This window comes from Cyprinodon variegatus, unplaced genomic scaffold (genome assembly GCF_000732505.1).
Source record: "Cyprinodon variegatus isolate N-32 unplaced genomic scaffold, C_variegatus-1.0 Scaffold10, whole genome shotgun sequence".
In the NCBI taxonomy this organism is placed as follows: Eukaryota; Metazoa; Chordata; class Actinopteri; order Cyprinodontiformes; family Cyprinodontidae; genus Cyprinodon; species Cyprinodon variegatus.
In genome coordinates, this window is record NW_015150463.1 from 2,567,270 (window position 1) to 2,581,749 (window position 14,480).

Here is a 14,480-nt window from a genome sequence, read left to right on the forward strand (position 1 = left end):
TTCAGAATTCCCTGACTTTTAACTGACTCAGGATTAGTTTTATCCGACAAAATAAATGCAGCAACAAGAGAATAATAATAACATAACAGGTCACCAATTTAACATGTTTAGCTCTATAACATTTAAATGCACCTCTCCAATGTCCAAGAGAAAAAAATTGAATGAACATTTTTTAATGTACGACCTGCATCACTGTACAGAAGACTGCCATATGATAGCGTTTTCTAGCTTCTTTGTCGTTTTGGTAACTACATCAAAATTACCGCTAGGTGGACAAAAATCTCGCCATCTGGCGGAAAATCACTGGGCTTTTTCAAATCACGCGAGAATGTGTACAAAACAACAAAAATGGCGCCGGCAACACTTATTGGTCTTTTCATCGAATGTCGATGATTTTAAAGTAATTTTGAGTGATAAATACATTTTTTTTTTTTTTGCGATCATTGCAGCATTTATTTTTCCGCTTGGTCCTAGTGCTTGACGATTTTGTGTGTACTGTAACGTAACATTGTTGGCTATTGGTAGAATTTGGTGGTATAAATTGTTTTACTGTTAGGTGATATCTGAGCTACAATCACATGCAGTAGTTACAAATCCTGTTATCTGAAGGGTTTAGTTGAATTATTCAACTGTTGCATCGTTGCACCTTTTCCAGCCATTGTGTTAAAAAGATGAATCCATTTTAGTGCATTTGACACTGCAGTTCAGTCATGTTCATAAGCTCTTCTCTCCTCTGTCTTTCAGCCAATAAGAGCCTGCTCGGAGGGGGCGGAGGTGAGTACCAACCTGTCTGATTATTCATTTTACAGCACGAGTAGAATGCAAAGATATCAGCAGTTGTTCACCGTATAGTCTCACCATAAATATTGACCAAAGCATTTCTATCAACAACGAAGCCCTTTAAAATCTCTAGTTTCCTGCTTTCCTCCCATACTGTAAATGTGTTTTATGGGGGGAATCTTTCTTAGTTTTTTGGTAACAGGGAGGTCTTTGTTGTTGCAGGTGTTCACAATGCTTCAGCATGCTGCTCAGCATGCCTCTGTCTGCTTGTTTTCTGCCTCCATGTCGCTTTGCACAGGTGCACAGTCAATAGTTCATAATTTATTGTGTTGGAGTGCTGCAGATATAAACAGTCATTTTTCTACGTATTGTTGACTCAGTGCTTTGCAACACAAGCGTGATGTTGAGTCGTCCATGGTTAATCAATATTTGTAATAAATCCACACTACTAATGCAGTGGCTGCATCCGCTATGAACACACACACACACACCATATACACAGTCTGCTGTGGATGTGTTTGTGAATTTTTGGGTTTGCAAATGTGGGCAGTGAGCATTTGCCTGTGGTTGTTTTCTTTGTCTTTGTTCGCTCAAACAGCTTCAGCCTCTCTCACCCATCCACTCGCTCCACCATGCTGCCGTTTGTACACCTCCAATTAGTTTCTTTGTGTTGCTGGATGTATTTTCGGCCCCTGTAGTGAACTACTTATGACACACCAGTCTACCCGTCTCTCTGAGTGTTCATTTATCAGAGTGCACAGGCCCTTTTGCTTAGCTAAAAATGATCCGTTGAAGTCCTCATCCTCACAAATGCTCCACCCTGACTCATAAGCACGAATCAGAATGGGGAACTCACTTATATCCCCTCATGGCCAGCAGGACAGCAGTGAAGCACCTCGAGATCTCTAGCAGAGTTGGATGTTGTCCTCAGGTCTCTGGTGGATCTGAAGAGACAGATGGTTTATGGGGAGTTGTTAAATTTGTGTCTTCATCCGACTGCTGCTTTAGCATCTGTGTAGGATTTCAGGTATCTTGCTATTTGTTTCTAGATTTTTTTGTTGCTTTTTTTTTGCAGTTTGTCAGATTTTTCAGGTCATCAGGTAAAGTTAACCTGAATAGGTAATATATAATCATGTTTTCATTTATTATGAGAAAAGCTGCCTTGTCTCTGTTTGAGTGAGCTGGTAATTACTCCTAAACCTGATAAAAGACTATACCTAAGCTTTCATTTCAAAAGTTCACAAAAACTAGGTCAATATTTTTCTGTAGTGCTGCATATCAATTATCTGTCAATTATTTTACAATTAATTGATTAAAAATTGGATAGCCAAAGCTTCCTCAATAACTTGATGACTTTTTATGAAAAGAAACCAGGGAAAACTTCAACTTTTCTACTTGACCAGTTCTAGATAGAGCACATTGACAGATGAAAAAGTTATTTTTACATGAAAATGTTTTATTTATTTAATTTTTTTTTACAATTTTGCTATAATTGCAACTCTAAGTGGGTCACTCTGTCAGCTAAAGGCATGTTTTAGAGTCTCTATACTCCAGTTAACGATTAGTCGATTACTAAATTAGTGGAGGATTATTTTATTAATCGATTTATCACTATTAATACAAATGTTTTCAGTCCTATTTTGCTAATCTCAAAATGAAAACTTTTGTAGTCGTGCTATTTCCATTAAATAAAAAATACAACTTGAATTGCATGTGCGAAGGTTTCTTTACATGATCTTTATCTTTTTACAAGAGAGTAAGGTTTAGTTGCAGATCGCGTGACTCGGGTGACACAAAAATAAGTGTTTCTGTTGCAATTTTTACGAAATACAAGAATTTCCTTTTGATAAAAAAAAAACAAAAAAAAACACCTAATTGAAGTGTAAAAACATTTTCCTATACGACAGCTTATTTTAGGAGTAATTTTGGTAAGCCAGTAACTTCTGGGAAGATTCACTACTGTCAGTCCTCTTTGGTAGATTGGGTGATGGTTTTCTGGGAATCTGTGGAGTCCAGGCAGTAAAATGTCATCAATTACCTTCTTCATACTGATGGAGCTCAATCATTTTAATTTGTATTCTTTTTAATGATGGTTAAAGCAGGAAATTGTGCTTTTTTTTAGGTGTTTTAATTCATTTTGTCATTCCGGTTTCCATAAAGGATCTCTTGAGGTCTGGCTTGGGTGTGGTCAGTGAAATTCAAGTTCTTAAAACTTTAGTCAGTCAGTTACGCCACAGCAAAGATGGTGATTGGAGATGGAAGCTCCGACTGCAGTTGCAAAAAGGTAGCAAAGACTTCAGATTAAATTTAGGCCTGTGCTATAAATACTAGAGACCTAATTTGGTATATTGGTCAAAGAATTGAACCTTCATAACAACTGCAACGGAGCACATGTTTCACTGTGACAAGAAAGGCTTGATTATTAGCCACTGATGTGTGTGTATTATAAGGGTGTTAATGACTCACAACAATCCATTCATGTCAGCTGCAGCTTCACAATAATGACCATATAAATGCCTCTCCTAATGATCGCTTTATTAAATGACTTAAATCATTTAGGAAACGATTTCTTCCTGTTTAAGTGGCTCTAGAATTATGCAGATAAATCAGCACTAAAATATCAAAACACAAGCGCTTCCTGTTCCACTTATTGATAGAAATATCCATCATAAAAAGGTTGATATTTTTTCATGAGTCATTTCAGGAAGGGTGACTCATCATAAGTACATACATGTCGGATGCAGTGAAATATTTCAGGCCTTTAAATATTGTAATCTTTTGAAGGATTTGGTTTGGTAATAATGTAATCCTGAGAGATGAATGTTAGGTTTTCATTAGTAATCACCATCACAATCAAAATTTCTGTAACTAAGAGCTTGACATATTTTTTTCTTTGTTTAGAAAGTATATAATTTAATAATTTGTTTTTAACTTTTTTAAATGGATGTAAAAAAGAAAATTTTATGATATTCCATGTTTTATTTTTAGATTTGTCTGTATGTACCTGCTACCATTTGCCTTATTCGTTATGTTTTAGTCTATGTCTTGCAATATACTATCTTCAATATTCTGAAATTAGGAATAAAAAAAGAGGTTTTAGAATTTTATTTCCTAATATTGGGAACATAACCTTCAGCTCAGAGTGAGAAGAAAACCTTCCAATCTGTATTTAGTAAAATGTCTAGTAAAAGAGTAAACTGTTGATGGGGAATAACAAGAGTTAATGTAGCTTAGTTATCAGAAAGACAAAAATATACTTTGATATTTTTTTACCAAAAAATTCAACATCTTTTTTTTTTGTCTTTTTAATACTTTTCTTAGAACAAAAATCTGCATTAAATTGAAAATAGAGCAAATAAAAAAAAACCAAAACAAAACAAAAAAGCTGTGTTTTTGGTAGTAAATGAGTTATTAGATTAATAGAGGTTTACCCTCATTTTCCAAACCTACATCGATCCAGGGTCAGAGGTCATCTGGACAGTGGTGGCTGGCCAATAGAGGGCGCTAGGGTGCAGCCCCACACCCAGTGACCCTGATAAGTTGTAATAAAAAATTTTTTTTATAGTTTTTCTTATAATTTAATTTTAAATAAAAATGTAAAATATCTAAAAGAAAAAAAAAATATATATATAAAGGATAAATATTAAATTTTTAATTACTAGTAAAGCCACAATCCATTTTTCGTTGGATTGGGGACGTATTTCCGCCCAGGGCGCCAAAATCTCTGCCTATAGATTCTGGTTAAAATTTGTACATGCGCAGAAGCTGCTCTGCAATACAAAGGTATAGGACAGCTTAGGCCGCAGCTCTGGTGCGCCCCAAGCTGACAGGAAGTGTATTTGTTCACCGCCTCCTGTCACAGCGCAGACGTTATGCAGGTGATTGACAGGTCAAGTCACGGGGGTTGGAGACACATTGGAGAAACAGAGAGAGAGAAATGGTGCAAGAAATGTCCTTTTCTATCAGCTGGTTTAACAAGAAGGCTTGGTTAGCCTTTTTTAATCCCCAGGATAAAGACAGGTAGGACTGATTTAAAACACTTTGTAGAAAAGGCAAAGAAGAATGAATGATCCAGGATTCACATGGAAAATGATATAAATAATATAATAAAGTATTAATAAAGTACTTTTTCTAGATGTTTGTTTATTTGCATAGTTGCTCATAAATAAACACATTGTCAAAAAAATAAATCGTTTTTATATATTAAGAAAACATGAAGCTGACTAATAGATTCTCCTTTATTAAACTGGTACATTATTTTTTTAGGTTCATATTGGACCATGCAAAACACAGATTTGCCTTCACAAAGCCTCAGAAGGGCAAGATTTATATACAAGAAGTAAACCTATTCATGAAATTCTGTCTTGTTTAAAAAAAAAAGTGTTTTTATGATGTTTTTTTGTTGTTGGCATTCATATAAATGTACTGGTGTGATAACTTAGTATAGGTTTGACTGGTCTTTGGTATATGTCTATTTTGAATTTATGGCCCCTCCTGGAGAAAACTCCACCAGCCGTCACTGCCTCTGGATATTATGGATTTGATGAGAAAATATCTATTTCAGACATTAGAGAATTAATGACTTGCACTTGCCTTCTGCCATAGGTTTCTTTTTCTTAAAGGAGAGTTTTTTTGTTGTTTTTAATCCACCATCCTTAAATGCTTGCTTGTTGTGAGGAACTGCTGCAAAGTTAACGTCACACTACAAACGAATGTCTGCTGTGGCTACAGGAGAGAGTAGAGAATGCTACAGGTCAATGACTTGATGCAATCTTCTGGGTTTCCTTATTGAGAGATGCTAAACATTAGAACCAATCTTTGAGTGTAATTTGATTGAAGTGGCTCTGTAAAGGTTCCTGAGGTGAAGATGTAAATTGGCTCAAAATAAACTGAACTGGTTAAAAGCTGAACTGACTTTGAATGACTCTGATTCATAACAAAAGAGTTTTTTTAGGCAACCTATGCTTGCATAGATCTGTTTCTTTAAAACAAATGTTCATGTTTATTATGATTGTCTTTCATATAGAAATTAGTTACATTTTAAAGTTGTTATAAAAAGATGAGATGATCTTTAAAGGGGCACCCATTTTTTTTTTTTTTACAGCATTGTAAACTGGTCCTGCTTTGGAGCCACATCCCCTGATTTGAAGTGTATCCATCAAGTGACTGGATGAGGCGTCATGCCCAGCAGCCACTATCTGAATCCAGTTGCTTCCTATTTCTCACTTGCTGAGTTGATTTCTCTGATGTCTCATTGTATTTGTTTCCTTCTCACTTTCTCCTTTTCCAGCTCTTTCCCTGAGGGTTTAGCACAGCAGATAGAGCCTGCTGTAGGTGTTAATTAGAGGGAGGTGAGCGTAGAGTTGAGAGAAGAATGGAAAAAGAATAACAAAAGAAATAGGAGGGAAATGACGGTTAGAACAAAAAGGAAAAGACAGTCAAAAGCAACAAAAGGTCCTACAGTGTTTGGGAGTCAGTCGCTGGGGACAGACGGATGCAGCAGCAGCAAAGCCCAGCTGGGAAAAACACACAAACATCATATGGTATGAATCTCCATTCACCAGGAAGCCACCGTCCGCCGAGTTACACAGCTCTCACTCACTCAGCTTTTGAGACTGTTCCTTTTTTCAGTCCGAGGTGAAGCAACAAAAGATCTTTACGGCGCTTACTCAGTCTCAGGGGTACCTGGGTAAATGTCATTCAGTTTGATCAAACGCGCACCTGCAGACATTGTTTCTACTCATCAATGCAACCGGAGCTCCGCACTGAGTTCCGGTGGCGCATCAACAAAAGACCTGGGCTAGAAATTACCCTGTTTTTGTCTGAATCGAGCAGCTGCTCAGTTATTTCAGAGTTTATCAGCCATTTTATTCATTCATATGATTTCTAGTAATTGATAGTAAAGACCAGTGGAGGTCTAGACAATTAGGCTGGACGACGTTAAGATAATATTTCAGCAGTGTTTTACGTACATCTGTCATTTAGTGTATTAGATCCACTAAGTGAAACTCATTATATCGATTAATGACACAGACTAATGTTTTCAAGCCTTTAAAAATCCCATAAGTTGCGCCATTAATTTCCCTTTGAGATCATTGAAATATTTTGTAATGATATTGATATTGTATATACAACATTTAAAACTAGAATTACTCCTTGGATAGATAATAAGCCTTTTATTTAATCCTCTTCATAATGTGTATTGTCATTTATTAGCTACAACTATTTAAACATGTTTAGATGGAAGCTATGGCTACTTCATCAGTGATGTATCCTGAGGTCTTTAATGCTAATAAAGTAGCAGCCATAAGCAGTGGCAGGTGGCGGACAGTTAGAAAAGCCTTTTTAGATGGTATAATTTATTCGCTCTCTCATTGGAAAATGAGGCTGATGAAAAAAACATCTTTGGTATTTTTTTATTTTATATATAAATATTTTCAAATTTCAGGTTACATGTTTGATGATCAAATTAATTTAGAAATGCGCCCCTACTGTCCCTCGCTGCTCTGCAGTCCTTGACTACAACAGACTGAGGGAGCGGAGAGGGAGAAACTGTTTAAAAATGCCAATATAGATGTTGGTCACAAATTCCCAAATAATTACTCCTCATTATTATTTTTTTTAGTTGCAGTTCTGCACAAAATTTAAGGCTTTGACATAAAATATAGACTGGAATAGTAGTCTACTGGAACAAAAAACTGGAATAGTAGTCTAAGAATAAAATCTGAATAAGTTACTAATTCTGGAACTAATAACAATCTTATCTAGAAGCTGAGAATTGAGCAATTAGTGGCGATTTGTCGTCTATGTGTCGGATATTTTGCTGAAACAATTAATTCAGTTTGCAGAATTAAGATTTTTTTTGTCTCATTGACTTACTGCAATGAAATAAAGGTTTTCCTAACTTTTCAATGAAGTTTTTCCATAATACATTTATTTTTAAGCTCTTGGCACACTATTAGAGGAATCATAACTATGCAGGGTGATATCATGTCATAAAAAATGTAAACATTTTCAGTTTGTCCAAAAAACCCCATCTGTTAACAACTAAATTCAATGCTTATTTATTTGCATTCCTTTAAAAAAATACAGCAATAAATTATCTTTGACCTTATGGCTTTCAGTACTAACAAATAAACATTCCGGTTTCATTTAAATGCTGCACATATCACTAGTTTTTGACTAATTCCACACATATCATCAAAAGCGCCTCCGAACGGAGGGAAAAATAATTCTCCACTATGAACAGCTTTTAATAGTAAAATTGCACGGCCATGATCTTCAAGCCCCTGTGAATTCCTGCCTTAATAACAGAGATATTGAATGGAGAAAACATTGTACAGGCTCGGGGATAAATGCAAGTTAAAAACATTAAGAAACGAATGCAGAGGCGTTCTCTGGAGACAGGATTATTTGGGATGGACTCGGGCAGAAGGACAAGGCAGCTTTGTGCTCTGATGAATTTAACATCTTGAAATCATGGACACCGAATCCTTTCGGCTTAAGAGGACAGAGACCATCTGGCTTATCAGCGCAGTTTTAAAGGCAACATCTGTGACGGTGTTGGATTGGTTCTTCATTCTGTTACTAAAATTCCTACACATTTCTTCATTAATTTTTAATTTTAATAGTTTTGATTGAAAAAAAAAAAACTGTCAACATCTCCACAGCTTGTTCAACTCTTTGAGTACCTTTTAGGTCACCATATGTCAGAGTTAACCTTTGATTTGGAGGTTGTAATAATAACATGACCTCAGCCTTTTTATGTCAGACTTACACTGTTGCTGGTCGTGTTTTAAAAGATGTATGTCATACAATGCTTTACTCTGAAGTTACCATTATCATAACTCCTCAGGCATGCATTTTACTGATTTCCTTAAATGCCTCTTAGAGCTTTTTGCTATACTGCTGTTTCTTTAAATGCAAATTTACACCCCGCCAGGTTGCAAGGTTTTCTCCTCGAGTTTTAACAACAGAAGAGTTTTTTTTCGATCTCACATGTTTGAGCCAAAGTCTGATAGCGAGACGAGAATCAAAGAAAATTGTAATCCAACACAATGATAACCCTGTTTTTACCCTTGGAGTCTTTACAAATAAATATAAATAATAAAAAAAAAAGCAAAGAAAACTTAATCAATTCACAACAGTAACATAAGCTGTAGTCCTTTTATTCCTATTGACAATATTTAACATTATTTACTTGTTAGATACTACATAAATGCTGCCCCAATATGAATGAACACCTCATTTATACAAGACCCAACTTACTTTAGCAGAGTGCATGAGGCTGTGTTATCAAAACAGAGGCCGGTAAGTTATATCAACTCATCTATAATAAAGCTTGTTGTCATATTATTATTCATAGCTTCTCACTTTGGTATTTCCATCGTTTCTGATGGAAGGAACTGACCTCAGACTGACAGTCTCTCAGGTAACCCTTCACACTGGCTTTCCAGGAAAAAAAAATCTAACCAGGAAATTTAAAGAGGTTCTGATGCTGGGGATATTGTAATGACTTCTCTGTGTAAATACAGCCAACTACCTAACATTTAGACCAATCCACTCGTTGCTTCTGTGTCTTTAATCTTGACCTACAAAAATACTGTGAGCAACAAAGAATTGCAGATTCACTGGGCTTGTTAGCCAGAAGTCTATGAGCTTGTTTAGCAGGTCCACAGCAAATACTGTCACATTACAGATACTGAAATGGGAAGGAGAATGGAGACAATAGTTAGACTGAAAATATGACCCAAACAGCATTTAAAGATATAAACACAAGACCTAGAGAGCATAAATTCAACTTTTCTGCATATTTAGAAGCTTACAACTAAATACATTTAAGCAGACTTTGCACAATATGAGCCCTTTAAAATTGTTATATTGAACCTTTCTTTAATTTAACAGCACACTTCACGAGCACTCCTTCTTAATTAATAAATACATGGTGTTCAGTGCATCATGACAAAAATATCCCCCCTTATCTGCATCTATATACTTTGTTCAAAACAATGAGAACATGTTTTTGTTTGTTTTCTGAAATAAGCTCATTTTAGTCATTTTTAAATTGTTCTGAGCTTCTGGAAACCTTTAAATGACTCATTCAAGGTTTTTTGGTTTTCTAATGAATGCATTTCTGTTTTCGAGTATTTCAGTTTTAATGAAATGTTCATGATGCTCCATATAATCAGCTAATTCAAGAGACCGACTGATACGGGTTTTTAAGGCTGATCATGATTATTTTGACATTAGTCCGATATCTGCTGCCATTTTTTTTATCCAGTTCTTGCTGATATTTTTGCTATCTCTTCCTATGTTTACATGATATAATTGACACAATGATAATATATTTTACACAAGTTTCAATTACAACAAAAACAAAAAAATTATTATTAGCACATTTTGGCCCAAACTGTTACTTACACCTTGCCCATATCTAAAACTCCCAAATAATCAGGATCATTACCAAATTTAAATAAGTTGTTCCTTAGAATGAGGCACATCTCTGGTTAAAAAAGGTCCATAAAATAAGTTTGTTAATTTTTTTTATAAATTATCCTGCCAACAAACGAACAAAGTCCCCTTTTTTTCCTGTGTTTTAGTCTTTAGTAAAATACCGTCAGCCTTTTTGAGGCCGATGCTGAGGCTCCCAATAGTCACTGCTGCCCCCCTCTGGTTTAGTGGGGAACTACCTGTTCCGCCAAATATTTTTTATTTATTTTTATTTTTTCCAGCTATGTATTGTCATTTCACTGTCACAAGTACAGAGCAACAAAATTAACTCTCTGCATTTACCCATCCGCTTGGAGAGCAGTGGGCTGCCATCGGGGGGCGCCCAGGGGCAAGGTGGGGTTAAGGTTCTTTACTCAGTGACCCTGAGTGGCAGTCCGTTGGAGTGGAGCTTGAACTCAGAACCTCTGGATTCCAAGTGCAATGTCCTAACCACTAGGCTGCCACTCCCTCAGATATTCCTATATCACAATGTTAGAAAATCTTTTAAAACATTCCTGTATCCAGATTATGATCTGTATCATCATCAAAATTCAACAGATTTTTTTCTTGGGATGAGGGACACTTCTGATAAAAATTTCACTTAAATCTCCTCATAACATTTCAAATTATCCTGTAAACAGAAAGAAGAGACACACAAACTCTCCTAAAACCTTACCTCCTTGTTGAAGGTAACACATTATGATGCTGTGCTATCAAATGCCCAGATGCTAATGCAAGATAAACGCTCTAATATCAACCACAAGTATCATCTGACTGATGTACCGATCTGTCTCTACTGAACATACATTGATTTAAGAGCAAAGTACTGGATGTACAACATGCTTCCATCTTTACCCGATGAAGTCAGGAACAGCTTATCATCAGAAACATTTGCTTTCTCTTATAGAGATTTCATCTTCATATGTGACAATGATGAACATCTAAAAGCAAACAAAATTGTTTCATTTCCCAATAAACCTCTCCACTGAGTTTGTTCATCCTTCCTCTGCTTCTTATTTATGGCACATGCTGTATATTCAGCTGCATTTTTTCCCTCTAGCAGCTGTTCGGCTGCATTCAGGCCGATCACATCATGGAAGGTTACAAAGCCAATTTGCACACTTTGATTTTACGACAGGATGAAGGAGAGTCTAATAATTTGGAGAAGGCAGTACATAGGAGTTGCAGCAATAATGCTAATGTAAAATTGATACTGACACAAGGTGAGAACAGGAAGTCAAATGAATCGTCGATCGCCATTATTTCTCAGACTGTTAATGCTCTCATGATTTCAGGCAGACTTAACCCTGAATGCTCGTTCCTTCTGTCCATAGAGGCTTAAAAATTAGAAAACATTTGCATTTTAAAACCTATTATTGAAAGAGGGCCTCTGGTAGGATAATGCAATGCTTTGTGTTGCAATGTTTTTACTGCACAGTTCTTAAAGTGTAGAGGATAAGAGGAGCAGCAGTCTGTCACTGATACACTGAGTCTGGATTGTGAGTTCCTTGCATCTCCCAAAGTCCCTTTATTACACATCGGCATTATGAACCGCTCTATGAACAGTGTTTCCTTGCTATGGGCTGTGGAAGAAGATTACTTTCTGCAACAAAGGAACACTAAGACCCAACTGATTTGGCTAACTCTGGCTTCTGTAGTGTCATTTGAGCTTTGCCTCAACAGCTGTGGGTTTTGTGCCCCATCCTATCTCTGGAGGGATTGTCTCCTGACCTCTTCAAGCAGCAACATGGCTCCCATTAACCTTCCATTTCACACAGCCTTCATTCATTCGCTGCATTTATGATCTAGACTCAAATTGCTTGGCCGGTGTTAGATTTCATCATGTTTGTTTCTGAATATGTGGCACCCATTTCTAAATAGTGTATTGTTGAACAAGATATTGATTTTTCATACATTTTAACAACAAAATATCAGTTTATCAGTTCTGGGGCCATGTTTATATATTCATCTCTTATACAGTAGTGCCGAAACAATTAATTGTTACAGATCAATTATTGAAATCATCATCAACTAATTTAGTAATCGATTAATCCTTAACTGGAGTATAGAGACTGTAAAACATGACTTTCGCTGACAGAGAGACCCACTTAGAGTATTAATTATACCAACATTTAAAAATATATATAAAAACTTTTGCATATAAGATGAAAAAAATATTTTTTGTTTTTCAATACACTCTATCCAGAACTCCTCAAGTGGAAAAGTTTTAGTTTAACCTGGTTTAATTCTGTAGAAACTCCTTATAAGGAACCTTTGGGTATTCAATTATTAATCAATTAATTGAAAAAATAATCAACAGATATATTGATTTGCAAAATAATTGTTAGTTGCAGCCATAATCTCTTAATATTCTAATATCTCTGAATTAAATACCTCCTAACTAAATTGATTATTTTAGTTTAATCTCAGTTCAAACCCAGCTGTTCTTTATAGGCAGGAGAACAAACAGCATTTTTACATAAACATAACATGGAAATCACCCCATTCAGTTGCAGCTATTGTGTTCAGTGCAATTGTACGACCATGCAGATCAAGGGACATGGGTCAGGGAAGAGGTTGAGGAGAAGTTTACAGGAGAGACTGCTTCTGAGATTTTTTTGCAAACTTTAAATGTCTTATAGAGCTCTGCTAAAAAAATATGTCCTCTGAGATGGAAAAAAAATACAAACACGTTGTTTGTGTTGCCATTCAGACACATAATGTTTCGTACATTTTGTACATAGTTATCTTTAATAGAGATGTGTGGCACTTGGAAAGCAAAATAGCTATGCAGTCTTAAAAGCATGTGTATTATTGCAGGTATGAGAGTATGAATGAAATGTCTAAATGAAAGATAAAAATAATCATCTGAAAAGAATGGACTGCCTCCATACTTTCTACTTTTGCCACAAGTTGTTCATTCCAGACGGTTTTGGTGGCGTCCCCTACTTAAACCGGAACTACAGTGAAAGTGATGCAGTTTCTAAACACTGATTTACACTCAGAAACCAGGTCATCTGCGTGTGTGTTGCAGTGAATGCAAATGTGCCCCCGCCCCTTCTGCAGACACTCTGCTGCATACGGCAATATTATAGGTGACCACAGACAGTGCCGCACACGGGGGCCTCTGATTGGTCAAATCTACATCCGCTCTACACTATGCGTATTTCCTGTTTGGTACCTTACCGGCTTGTTTTGTTTGTATGACCCCCATTGTGGAAAAGGACTCGTGAGGTTGGACCAGTTAGAAGAGCGAGGTACGCAAGAACGCTGGGACCCTTTTTCCACCTGGATCCCCGCTTTTTTTCGCCCTCATGTCCCTCTGTTGTCGCAGAAACTTGCCCCAACTTCCTCACTGCCTCGGCCGTATGTAGACCCACACTTAGTTTGTGATTGTCCCTCTTGGGATGTGACGTGGAATAACATAGCGCAGACCATGCTGATCCACTAAGGCGTTTACCTAAAAGTCGAAGTAATCTCAGTAAATCAACTCACATTTGGACAATTCAAAAGTTGCCAACACAGTTTTTTATTCCTTGGAAATTATGCATACAGATTCAAACACTTTTCACTTTGCAATTTTAACTTTACTGCACAGTTTCCTAATCTTCATCTTTGTTTTTATATTTTTTCACCTTTCTTTGTATCATCATGCTTTCTTGTCGATTTCGCCTGCTGCTGGGATCTGTGAGTTTCCCCACTGTGGGAAAATCTGGGCTATTTCCTGTTTTTTCTAACTTGGGTGGGTTGAAGCAAGAGCTTAGATGATAGCATAATAAAGTTCTAGAACGGGATAGATGTAATTCTGGTTGAGAATCTGTGGCACTGCTTAAAAATTGATGCTCACAGATGTTCTTCTTCCACTCTGACTGAGCTTGAGCTGCTTTTTCAAGAATAATGAGCAAATATATCAGTCTTTAGATGTATAAAGCTGGCTCAGACATACCCTAAAGGCTTTCAGCTGTAATCCGAAGTATTGATAAAGAGATGACTTAAAGTAAACATCTCATCTTTATCCTCAAAATAATTAGTTAACCTTCTTTCATTCTATTTGTCTTCACATTGATGTACCAATTTTTTTTTTTTAAATGCTCCATAGTTTGTGGATGTTATGCAAAAAAATGTTCTAGGCTTATAAATAATTTTACATTTAGCTAAAACTAAAAGCATTTGTTGTAGCTTGAATAAAAGCTCTTGTTTTTTTGTCTGTA

At 36.2% G+C, this 14,480-nt stretch overlaps 1 protein-coding gene across 1 annotated transcript in view; it reads left to right on the forward strand.

The window, feature by feature from the left end:
* The window catches only part of macrod1 (MACRO domain containing 1), a 208,683-nt gene that overhangs the window by 108,378 nt on the left and 85,825 nt on the right, over positions 1-14,480 (forward strand). The window contains exon 4 of the mRNA XM_015379580.1: positions 745-774. Within this exon, the coding sequence (XP_015235066.1) occupies positions 745-774 (30 nt within the window). The remainder of the gene's footprint in view (positions 1-744; positions 775-14,480) is intronic.